At 43.6% G+C, this 13191-nt stretch overlaps 1 protein-coding gene across 3 annotated transcripts in view; it reads left to right on the forward strand.

Annotated features, from left to right (window-relative positions):
* Nucleotides 1–3829: 3829 nt before the first annotated feature.
* The window catches only part of ca8 (carbonic anhydrase VIII), a 31931-nt gene continuing 22569 nt past the window's right edge, over nt 3830–13191 (forward strand). For 2 of the 3 annotated variants that reach the window (XM_010883649.3, XM_020045618.2), the window contains exons 1-6: nt 3830–4205; nt 4421–4441; nt 6121–6312; nt 10642–10766; nt 11663–11758; nt 12227–12289. In XM_010883649.3, the coding sequence (XP_010881951.1) occupies nt 4133–4205; nt 4421–4441; nt 6121–6312; nt 10642–10766; nt 11663–11758; nt 12227–12289 (570 nt within the window). In that variant the 5' untranslated portion in view covers nt 3830–4132. The remainder of the gene's footprint in view (nt 4206–4420; nt 4442–6120; nt 6313–10641; nt 10767–11662; nt 11759–12226; nt 12290–13191) is intronic. The other variant, XM_010883658.3, reaches the window with a different exon arrangement.

The following is a 13191-nucleotide window of genomic DNA, read 5'->3' on the forward strand; positions in this document are numbered from 1 at the left end:
CGCCGGGGCGGCCGGGACAGGAAGGGGCGCCGGGGCGGCCGGGACAGGAAGGGGCGCCGGGGCGGCCGGGACAGGAAGGGGCGCCGGGGCGGCCGGGACAGGAAGGGGCGCCGGGGCGGCCGGGACAGGAAGGGGCGCCGGGGCGGCCGGGACAGGAAGGGGCGCCGGGGCGGCCGGGACAGGAAGGGGCGCCGGGGCGGCCGGGACAGGAAGGGGCGCCGGGGCGGCCGGGACAGGAAGGGGCGCCGGGGCGGCCGGGACAGGAAGGGGCGGTGGCAGCCAAACCCCGGCAAGCTCAGGCGGTGCAGGCCACTCCTCCTCGGCCTCAGGCGGTGCAGGCCACTCCTCCTCGGCCTCAGGCGGTGCAGGCCACTCCTCCTCGGCCTCAGGCGGTGCAGGCCACTCCTCCTCGGCCTCAGGCGGTGCAGGCCACTCCTCCTCGGCCTCAGGCGGTGCAGGCTGCTGCCACTGGCAGGAAGGAGGCGCTGGCTGCTGCTCCAATGCAGCAGGGGGCGCTGACTGCCGCTGCTGGCAGGTAGGAGGCGCTGGCTGCTGCTCCAATGCAGCAGGGGGCGCTGACTGCCGCTGCTGGCAGGTAGGAGGCGCTGGCTGCTGCTCCAAAGCAGCAGGGGGCAATCGGCGCCGTGGCGCAGGGACAGGGGCGGCGGAAGGCCGCGGAGCAGGAAGCGGTGTGCGCCTAATTGCCAGCCTACAGCCTGGCCAGCCTGCACGGGGTCGAGGAGGCACCGGACATAGAGGGGGCGCCGTCGGGACTTCCCCCGGGCACCCACTCAGCCCCCCCCTAAAATTTTCCTGGGGGGACCTCGGACCAAGCGTTGGGCACCTCGCCCTCTTCTTCCTCCGGCCTCGCCTGCGTCCTGTCCTTCCTGCCTCCTGCATGTCCTGCAGGAGACCCTTCACCAGCTCCCCTTGCTCTTTGGTGAGGGGCTAGACCACTCCATACTGGTCCATGCCCCACAGCGGCACCCCGAACCCGTCTTGGGGCAACCCCCAACACTGCTCCCCAAGGGGATCCTCCTCCACTCTCTCATAGACCGCTTCGTCGTCATCTGAGGAGAGGGAGTCAGACCCCCAATCGCCCCTCCAGGTATATACCCTCTCTGGAGGGACTGCCTGCTGGTTCCAGGTTTGGTGGATCATTCTGTAACGACTCGTCTTGGTGTAGTGTCGGAGGGAACCAGGCGCAGGCAGATATCACGTTCGTTGGTTTATTAAAACAACAAACAACAAACCGAACACGAACGGAAAACAATAACTACTCTACTGAATGAAAATAAAGTGCGCAACAATGCGACTTAACAACTAACATACAAACAGTAGCACAAACAACACTCACCAGCATACAGACAGCAACAATGACAGTGACAGCAACAATGATCCACAATGTGGGGAGCAGAGGGGAAACATATATACACATACAAACGAGCTAGATTGGGACCTGGTGTGGAAGATTGGAAACATGTGACAGTCCGGGATGTGTTCGTGAGATATGGGAACTTGTGAAAACATGGCACGGTGGCGCTGCTGCTCACCGCACCATGACAATGTACTGTATATTTACTGTCCTACCAGCATGAATACAAGCATAAATGACCTGAGGTGACATGAAAAAACATCTGCAATATGTTTAAAATATTCTTTCCTTAAAATTGAGTGCTTAAGATATTCCATTTAAACTTTCCTGCTGGATGTTTGCATTGATTTGCAATGTCCTCATACTCACTTTAGATGCTTGCAGTAATTCCCCCACACTGTAAACCTAATTTAAAGGGAAGAGGAGTAGACATGTCTTGCCATTGTTTAAAATTCAGTCTTGTAAACATTAGAGGCAGGATACTATAGTGCAAATGTAATAAATGGGGTACTCCCATGGGCAAGACAAAGCTGGAAAATAAATGTATTCTTATTTTACCAGGTAAATATAACTGACAACACATTTTCACTTTCAGCAACAGCCTGGGAACAATTGAGTTAACCATGAGAACAAACGATTTTTCACCTAACCAGCTCAGGGATTCAATTTAGAAACCTTGTGGTTACTGGTCAGACATTCTTACCTCTAGGCTACTCTGCCATCCCAAAATATAAACATTCACATGACCCTTCTATAAATCCATCCCAGTCCCCTTGATTGTTTTCACAACCGCTCCCTGTTTTCTTCAAATCTAGCCTTGTGTCCAAGATAAACTAAATTGTGAACTTCCTTTCTGATAACAAAAACACACAAATATACAAACGTTTTTATATTGTTTCTGGACAAAAATAATAATATTTAAAAACAGATAAGGAACTAGGCAAGCCTAGTTCAGCCGGGCCACAATTAAAATGAATAAATGCTGTTGCTCTCACCAGATTTGAACCTGGGTTTTCTGCACAAGAGGTACAGTGTTCAACCACTACACTACAGCACTACAGGCTGACATACTGGCTAAACAACAGTAAACTGACTAATGTTTTTTACAAATTTGACCTCCACCACAAGTGTCTATGAATTGTATGGCATTTGCCACTGGCCGTTTTAACAGCGTATTAGCCAGTAATAGGCATTACAAGTATCTTTATTACAAGAGCAATTTCTAGCGAGGCTGAATTTTACACTGCCAAACCTTATTTCTTTCATTTGTGAATTACATTGATACAAAATAACTATCAATAATGGTGACGATACCTTTTTCATCAAGTGAAAAGACGAGAGAATCATGGAATCTACCAGAAATAGTTGCAATATTGTATAACCGTGAACAGTTCTAGTTAAGGCTTACCCTGAATGTTGTAGCCAGCTAGGTTTCTGTCTATCCTGACCCAAAAAGCATGCCTGGGGTGTGTACTTTGAAAATCCACAAGAAATAGTCGCAATATAACCGTAAACAGTTTTATTGCAGCCCGCAATAAAAATTCATAAAAGAGGTTGTTCTCACTAGATTTGAACTTAGGTCATCCATGTGCGAGGGACTATATAACAACTTCGCCACGGCACTATGCGTTTTATTAGTCGCTAGACACCATTGAGCATTGTGTTAAACTGACTTACGTTTCTTATTAAGTTTACCTCCACCACAAACAGTGTCTATGAACTGTATGGCTTTTGCCACTGGCAACTTATTAGCCAGTAATAGGCTTACTGTATCTACTAACTTCCTAGGAATAGTCATGAGAATTGAGACTGAAGATTAACTTTTCCATGACAGAAACAGTTGCAATATAACCGTAAACTGTTTTATATCAGTCTTAGTATAATCTAGATGCTGAAGTTATAGCCAGTGATGTTTTCGTTTATACGGAATAATTCATAACATTATTCCGTATAAAGACTCCTGTAACCATCGACCCCCTTAACTCACCTCCTAACATACGTCCCAAAAACTAAACTTAACCAAATTTAGAAATTGCATATTCTCATGAAATGTCAAACAGCACAATTTTGTGGATTTTGGTCTTGAGTGAAACCAACATATGCATAGACACAGTATTCTTTTCCTTATGTATTAGAGCAGTGTTCCCAACTTCCCTAAACCACCAAGATGATTTTGTCTTTTCAGAGCACCCCTGAAGCACCCCATCAAGTGCAATTTATGGTCTCACGAGCCTTCTCAAGTAAGCAAAGTACACCTATAGGACTTAGTACCCCTGGTTGGGAACCACTGTCCTAGAGAACAGTGAATTATCTACGAGGCATTTCAGCAGAGGTTTTTTAAAGGCGTTAGTCTGGGCCAATCCAAGCTTCCTCTGCTTGTGTTGGGCGGGATCTCTGGTAGCAGGAGGGTTGTGAAACTCAGCTGGCACGGATCTAGTGCATCTGAGGAGAGAGTCAAACCACACCGCAGCCAGGCTACATGCTTGACAACTACAGACAGAGAGACAGAGAGAGGTAGGGAGTAGGACGTCCACAGAGAAAAAAAGAGCGTTTGCGGCTCACTCTCTTGTATTCAATGGACTGAGCACCCCCTTCAACAGAATTTGGAGCTGATCCTCCTTATCATCCTATACTGCCGTGCAGCACTGTTCTGAGAACAGGGACAGACGGTCACTGTTCCTAAGTGACAAGACAAAGACTTTGACTTAAAACAGAGGAAGTTTGGTTTACCCACTCTTGTTCCATACAGCCTCAGCCATGGCAGATAACACTATAGACGAGTCTGATTACTACCCTGGGAAGGATGATCTGAACTGGGGATATCAAGAAGGTAAGTGGTTTAAAGGCTTCAGCATGCACCTGTTTTTCACCCACTGATTTATTTATCACAAAACAGAAGAAAAAAAAGGTTTTAACAATTCATTCTTTCCCACTTCTGTCACCGAATATGTTGCATGAATTAATATGGGAACAGAGCATTTTCTTCACAGATGTTAACATAAAAAAAGCAATATCTCTATCTTTCTCTCTTTCTTCCACATACAGTGGGTAAAGAACATAAAGAAGGTAGGGTCACTGGATCAATGCACTCCTTATGTAGGTAACTTGATCGTAAAAATCGGCTGTACAGAACTGAACTTGAGATTCTGGAGTCACACCCATCATTTAGTATTCTAAGAGAGTTGTGGTTGAGCCACCGTGCTTTCAAGGGGCTCCAGTCCAGAATACTATTGTGTGCATTGAATGTCTCAGTATGCCTCTTGAGGGATAGGTCAAGGTTCAAGACTATGAAAGGTTCAACTATGAAACAAATAAGCTTAATAAAAATTGAAATCATCAACTACTGTATGCTTTTAGTAGTGTGCCTGGTGCTTAGAGTGTTGGGCCAGTAACCGAAAGGTTGCGGGTTTGAATACCTGATCTCTTGATATGCTTTTGAGCAACGCACTTAATTCTAAATTCCTCCTGAATTTTGCTCTGGAGAAGAATGTCTGCTAAAAGTAAAAGTCCAAGTTTGAATCAATATTTTGTAAGCATTTTGTCTATTTGTGTTGTTGCTGGTTTAAAAAGTTAATGAGAAATATCTTGTTGGTAGGGAATACCGTCATCCATATTCTGAAAGACAATTATTTGTAAGCACTAACTACCTATTCAACAGCCCATCCATTCACTAACTCTTGGCTTTGCTTCAGAAGGCTCATTGTTTCCATATGTATTTGTGCTAAGGGCTCCCTCCACAACTCCCTGGTCAATAGTTTCATATTAATTACAGAACTATATGCATGTGCGTGTGGTCAGACTTTTTATATTGAGTGTAATCTGTTTTGTTCAGGTATAGAAGGGAGAGGTGTTGTCTGTTTTTTGTTGGGTCAAAAAAGATGTAGGAGGAGGGAGTTTTCCTGATACATTGGAACCCCCCCATCAAACAAAATTACATTTTGTTGCTTTATTTGACTGGACTGTGGTGAAAGACAGGGTTTTTGCAGAAAGTGCATTGTGTCCAATTCTTGACCATGCAACAGCAGTATATATGCACTGGCTCAGGCGACAGAACACTGGACCACAGATTTTACCTGATTTATTTGGTCGAGGCTCTCTGCAGTCCATTCAGTTAATAGAGCAAGGACCCAACACAGCTAGAGAACAGCTCTTTCACAGAATGTACAAAAAGGGCTTTGATGACTGGAATGTTTGAATAGTCTTAAAGGAATGTGGAAGATTGATTGAAGGGGTATGAAAAAGTGTGAGAAGTAATCTGAGAAGCATTTGATTGTTAGTAATAGACAGAATGATGGACAGAGGCAGAGAAGATGAAGAGTTAAGAGAGAAAGATAGTGCCTGAGGTTGGACGAAAAAAGAATTGGAACAGCTCTGTTTCCCTTTTGTGAGAGTTATTCTAAGCACAGACTCCCAAAGGTTTCAGCTCAGTGGCATTAAGGGCCTAACATACTCTCAGCCCAGTTTAGTTTCAGTGTGTGCGCCTGAATTTGTGTGCGCGTGCGTGCGTGTGCATGCACATGTTTGTGTGTCCTCAGGTAGACTGCGCGCTTTGTTTATGCTGCTTGTGTATTTAATGGCTTGATTTGCATCTCCTTTGTTAATAACCCTCTTATACTTCACCACCAACCGCATGGATGTCTCAGCATGGACGATCTCAGTGCATGCCTGAGGTTGTTACTTCAGGTCCATTACGCACCAACACGAACATTCACTGGAGCTCAAGTCTAACTTCTGTTTGTCTACAGGTGTAGAGTGGGGTTTGTTGTTCCCCGATGCGAATGGGGAGTACCAGTCTCCTATCAACCTAAACTCCCGGGAGGCTTGTTATGACCCCTCGCTGCTGGATGTTGGGCTCATGCCCAATTATGTGGTGTGTCGGGACTGCGAAGTCATTAATGATGGACACACCGTACGAATCATGCTGAGGTCCAAATCAGGTGCAGACACACTTCTGAATGTATATTGTGAATTGGTTGTTCAAAACCTCAATGCTGACTGGCTGAAGGCTATGAGACCATACAAAACGAATGTGAAAACAAAACATCTTACATGGTAACTGGTTTATTACGGCAAAAAGGCATCTCGGTGGTTCGTGTCTATATGACCAATATACACTATATGGCCAAATGTGGACCCCTCTAGTAATTATTAAGTTCAGGCATTTCAGCAACACCCATTGCTCACAGGTGAATAGAATCCAGCATATAGCAATGAAATCAGCATAGACAAACGCTTGCAGGACAATGGGTCATATTGAACAGTTCAGTGTCTTTAAACGTGGCACTGTCATAGGATGTCACCTTTGCCACAAGCCAGTTTGTGAAATTGCTGCCCAACTAGATCTGCTCTGGTCAACTGTAAGGGCTAGAATTGTGAAATAGAATCGTCTAGGAGCAACAACAGCCCAGCCATGAAGTGGTAGACCACGCAAACTCACAGAACAGGCAGCAGAGTGCAGAAGCGTGTAGTGAGTAAAAGTCGCCTACATGTTGCATCACTCCCCGAAGAGTTCCAAATTGCCTCTGCACAAGAACTGTGTGTCGGGAAATGCCAAGCGTCAGCTGGGGTAGTGTAAAGCATGCCCCTACTGGACTCCGGAGCCTTGGAAACGTGTTTTCTGGAAATCTGATGGATGAATCTGGGTGTGGCGGACGATACCTCCCGGAATGCATAGTGCCCACTGTAAAGTTTAGTGGAGGAGGAATAATGGTCTGAATAATGGGGCTGTTTCAGGGTTGGGGCTTGGTCCCTTAGTTCCAGTGAAGTGTCATCTTAATGCTACAGGATACAAAGAAATCTTAGTCAATTGGGTGCTTCCAACTTTGTGGCAACAGTTTGAGGAAGGGCCTCTTCTGTTCCTGCATAACTGTGCCCCTGTGGGTAAAGCGGCATCCATAAAGACAGATTGGTGTGGAAGAGGTTGGTGTGAAGGAATTTGAGTGGCCTGTACAGAGCCCTGACCTCCACTCCATTGAATGCCTTTGGGATGAATTGGAACGGCGATTGCGAGCCAAGCCTTCTTGTCCAAAAATTCCTATCTTGTGGAAAGCCTTCACAGGAGAGTGGCGAATGTTATAATAATAATAATAATAATAATAATAATAGTAATAATAATAATAACGCATTTAATTTATGCAGCGCTTTTTTGGGACCCAAAGATGCTGTACAGAAGTGACATACAACAAACAGAAACAAAATAAATACTATGAGAAAACAACAAAGATTGAGAGTGTGGGATTTGGCATGGCTATCGGTAGGCGATTTTGAACAGATGAGTCTTGAGGCATTGCTGGAAGATGGGGATAGTCTCAGAATCACAGATGGTTTTAGAGAGAGAGTTCCAGAGACGAGGAGCAACCCTTGAGAATGCCCTGTCACAAAAGCCTTTGAGCTTGGACTTGGGGATTATGAGGCGTCCTGCAGTACTGGAACGGAGTATGTGTGTAGGTTGATATTGAAGAAGAAGGTCAGAGAGGTAGGCAGGGGCGATATTGTTTAGGGCTTTATATGTCGATAGGAGGATCTTGAAGTTGATGCATTGGGATATAAGAAGCCAGTGTAACTCACAGAGGATAGGGGTGATATGCTGCCGGGATTTGGTGTGAGTGAGTAGTCTGGCTGCAGAGTTTTGAACCATTTGGAGCTTAGGGAGGGATGTAGATTTGATGCCGGTGAGTAGGCATCAAATCTACAGTAGTCAAGACAGGAGGTTATGAATGCATGTATTAGGATTTCAGCAGCAGGACGGGAGAGGGAAGATCTGAGTTTGGCAGTGTTGCGTAGATGGAAGAATTAATGTTTTACAGTCTGTTTGACGTGCTGATCAAAGGAGAGTGTAGAGTCCAGAATGACGCCATGGTTATGTGTGTGGGGGGATGGAAAAACAACAGTGTCATCGATGCTGAGATAGAAAGTGCCAGTTTTTGTGAGGGTGGATTTGGTTCCAATGAGTAGAAGTTCTGTTTTGTCACTGTTCAGTTTGAGGAAGTTGTACTTCATTCATGCTTTTATTGAAGTCAGAAATGATTCAATACGGGCCAGTGGTGGGTTGGTGAGAGACTTGGTGGCTAGATATATTTGTGTATCATCAGCCTAGCAGTGGAAATTTAGGTTGAAGTAGCCGAGGATTTGACCAAGGGGAGGGATGTAGATGATGAAGAGTGGGGGACCAAGTACTGTGCCCTGGGGGACACCTTGAGTGACTGAGGCTGAATCTGAGTTTAGGCCTTTGAGTGCAATGAAATGGGTTTGGTTAGTGGGATAGGAAGTTAGCCAGGAGAGTGCAGTTCCCTCAACACCCAGCCCCTCGAGCCTGGTTAGCAGAATCTGGTGGTTATAGCTGCAGAGGAAGGGCCAACTCCATATAAATGCCCTTGGTTTAGGAAAGGGGTGTCCAACCAGCTAATATGGAAGTGGTGTCCACATACTTTTGGCCATATACTGTTGTGTACCATGGCTAAGGGGATTTATCCAGACATTGCTTCATACCTAAGTAACCCCTTAGACATGGTATATTGTCTATATACCACAAATGTTTGCATACCCTTGGAAAATTGGTAATATATGTACTATTTGTAAAGAAAACATGAGTGAGCAGGCAAAACACGTCTTTTATTTCTTATGGGATTCACATTCAAATGTAGGTCATAACAGAATGGCCCAATCATAAAACAAAACCCACATACCCTTAGTTCTTAATACTGTGTATTGCCCCCTTCAGCATCAATGACAGCATGCAGTCTTTTGTAATAGATGTCTATGAGGCCCCGAATTCCTGCAGGTGGTATAGCTGCCCCTTTCGTCTTGGCAAAAATGCCACCAGGTCACGCAAAGTCTTTGGTCATCTTGCATGAACCGCATGTTTGAGATCTCCCCAGAGTGGCTCAATGATATTTAGGTCAGGAGACTGTGATGGCCACTCCAGAACCTTCCTCTTTTTCTGCTGTAACCACTGGAGGGTCAACTTGGCCTTGTGCTTAGGGTCATTGTTGTGCTGGAATGTCCAAGAGCGTCCCATGCGCAGCTTTAGTGCAGAAGAATGCAAATTGTCTGCCAGTATTTTTTGATAACATGCTGCATTCATCTTGCCATCAGTTTTTACAAGATTCCCTGTGCCTTTAGAGCTCACACCCCCCCAAAACATCAGTGAGCCACCACCATGCTTCACAGTGGGGATGGTATTCTGTTCACTTTTCAAACATATTGATTATGGTTGTGACGATAAAGCTCTATTTTGGTCTTGTCACTCGAATTTACAGTGTGCCAGAGGCTGTGAGCCATGTCAAGGTGTTGTCAGGCATTTTGTAACCAGGCTTTTTTGTGGCATTGGTGCAGTAAAGGCTCCTTTCTGGCAATTCGACCATGCAGCTCATTTTTGTTCAAGTATAGTCATATTGTGCTCCTTGAAACAACCACATCGTCTTTTTCCAGAGCAGCCTGTATTTCATTTCTCGTGAGGTTACCTATACGTTTTTCTTTGTATCCCGAACAATTCTTCTGGCAGTTTTGGCTGAAATCTTTCTTAGTCTACCTGACCATGGCTTGGTATCAAGAGATCCCTGAACTTTGCACCTCTTAATAAGTGATTAAACAGTACTGACTGGCAGTTGCAAGGTTTTGGATATCTTTTTATATCCTTTTCTATATTTATAAAGTTCCATTACCTTGTTACGCAGGTCTTTACACAGTTCTTTTTCGCTCCACATGGCTCAGTATCTAGCCTGCTTAGTGCATCAATGTGAGAGCTAACAAACTCATTGACTATGTATACACAGATACTAATTGGAATTTAATAAGACACAGGTGTGAGAAATTCATCTTTAATTGCCATTTTCACCTGTGTGTGTCACCTTGTGTGTCTGTAACAACACCAAACATTAAATCAAGAGTATGTAAACCTTTGATCAGGGCCATTTGGGTGATTTCTGTTATCATTATGATTAAAAAAGGAGCCAAACAACTATGTGATAATAAATGGCTTAAAATGATTACTATCCTTAAATAAAATACAGTTTTTTTTTGCATGATCAGTCATATTTTCTAAATTAATGCCAAAATGTCCCAATTTCTGCCAGGGTATGCAAACTTATGAGCACTGTATAGGGTATAGTGACCAGACAGGTGATTACACTAGCCTTAAACACTGAAACTGAACAAATGTGTTAATGTCTTGCATGGGAAAATACACATGGTACAAACTGATATCCGATGTGGTCTGTTTTGTCTATGTCTGCTCTCCCATGATGCTTTTTGTTTCCTGTCTGCAGTGGTTACCGGCGGCCCCTTGCCAAGTTACCATGAATTTGAGCTGCATGAAGTGCGCTTCCACTGGGGCAAAGAGAACCAGCGCGGCTCAGAACACACAGTTAACTTTAAAGCCTTTCCTATGGAGGTATGGGCCTTGGCTGAACACACACCCAGGCAAGCAAGAACGGACATGCACACCCGTACGCACACACCATTGTTTTCAATACTCGTGAGGACTTTTTTGGGACCTGAACTAACCACTGACCCTAATTTTAACAGTAATTGTAACTATAACCCTAACTTTAACCTTAACCCCAAGGTTAAAATAGAAAAAAAATATATGTATGGGCCATGCCATAGGTTATTAAACTTGTGCGGGTTTCTCTGTGCAGACACACACACAGAACCATGCACTCGCACACACACAAACATGCATGCCGTCCACTTCAAGGCCATGACCATGATGTTTGTCAGAGTTGGTGGCAACTGTCACAACATTCAGATTAAGAAACTTAGATGTGTTATCTTCAAGGTAACTTCAGGCCGGAGCTTTTATATACATATTACTATGTTTAAAATGGTTACACATCACTGACAGTATATAACCCGTGTGGGAAATATTATTAAAGATTTAATTTTGACCAAAAAGAACTACAGCTCTGAAAAAAATGAAGAAACTACTGCACCTTATATTTTTCGTAATTTTTTCCAGAGCTGTATTTTCTATGTTTGTCAATGTTTTGGTGCTTAATGTCTCTCTATTGCTTCAAGATCTATCACAGGAGTTTGGTGGTGTTTACAACTATAAAATGTACCCCAATCCGCCTGCTGTGTTTGGCCCTGTATTCTGCCTCTTTCCTCTGTCTATCATTCTTTTATGTCCTTCATTTTTTCACTTTCTCTTGGTTTGTTTTTTTCATTCTTTGCTTCTTTCTTACTTCTTTCTTTTCTTTGTTTGGTCTGTCTTTCTAATTCAGTTTATCTTTTTTGTGATCAACTTGACATGATGTAATATGATATGATACATGTGCTTTTCTTTAGCTCCACCTGATACACTGGAACTCAACACTGTTTAACAGTCTGGAGGATGCCCTGGGGAAGAAGAATGGAGTTCTCATCATCGCTCTGTTTGTACAGGTATAGATTGCTTTGGCTTCACTTGACAGTCATATTTGAATCCTCTCATGGTCAGCCTGGTTTAAGGACTTAATTACATTTGTTTGGCATTACTTTATTTTATATCACGTGATGATCATATCAGCTTTGACATTAAGACAACAGCTATTCAATTGTATTCATTGTTGTTTTTTGTATTTTGTTTGCTTGAATTGAACAGAGAAACCCACATTGCTATAACCAACATTATATATGACTTACGTGAGTTGGCTTGAGGGTCTCTTTGTGTCCTTAATATATGAGAAAATGAGAGAACACATTACCTAGGCCTTCCTGTTTATGAAGGCTTTGTCCACCACCACCACATCCTGGCAGGATATTTGACACTACAGTAGTATCAAGTGTTAACGTCATAACATTTCATTGGCAGGTTAGGAGTCTTTTCCTGACCTTTATTTAACTTACTGTCCTTGACTTTGTTTCCTTCAGATAGGGAAGGAACATTTGGGCTTAAAGGCCATAACAGAAGTGCTGCAGGACCTACAATACAAGGCAAGTTGGTGGGTCCATTTGGTTGGCAAAGTGATATCTTTTTTAAGGATTAAGGACAAAATAATGTTAGCTGTCATAGGGCCCAAGAAAAATATTTACTTCTACCTCAACCCCTCCAAAATGGAGACATGCAGAGTATTTCAACATCAGGCCCAGTTTTATTTAACGTTGCTTCCTTAGGGATATGGCCTAGCAACCTTTCAGTTACTGGTCAGATGATGTAACTGCCACATCTGTTCTGATGTTGTGGTTATCAAGTCTAATTTACTTGATCATCATTTAATATGCACATGATACACAGTAGATTCTAAAAAGTTAACTGAGGATCCTTTAGGGGCTCTTTACCTAAAACACAAGGGGAACCAATTTAATTTATTTGAAGAACATATTTTTAATGATAAATCAAATAATATTTTGAAGAAAATTTTTAGGGGGAATTTTGAGGAGGAAGGTTCTTCAACTGGTACTTTGTGGTACAATAACAAGGTCTAAATACTAATACACATTTGTCTTTGAAGAACATGGAGGGCTTCACTTGCACTCTTAACATTTACTTGTGGAGTTATAAGACACCACAGCGATAACAACACAGGGGGTTATGGGAAAGAGGAAATCATGTACTAATTAACCACATTAGGATGTTTACACACAATCCACAGCAATAGTGGAACAGCAATTGATTCATGTGTAGATTATTCAATTAAACCTGATGCGTTATTGGTTTGAGATCTGAAACCTTAGACTGGGGAAATGTTAACTCATGCAAAACTGGTAGGAAGAGCTCCTCTAGCATAGATGATCACTCTGTCAATAAGTGGTCACACTTGAATTACTTCTTATAAGCCTGTCTTGACCAACATAGAGGTTAAATAGAGAGGCCAATACAAATGAAGCAAACCAAC

This window comes from Esox lucius, chromosome 3 (assembly GCF_011004845.1).
Source record: "Esox lucius isolate fEsoLuc1 chromosome 3, fEsoLuc1.pri, whole genome shotgun sequence".
NCBI lineage: Eukaryota > Metazoa > Chordata > Actinopteri > Esociformes > Esocidae > Esox > Esox lucius.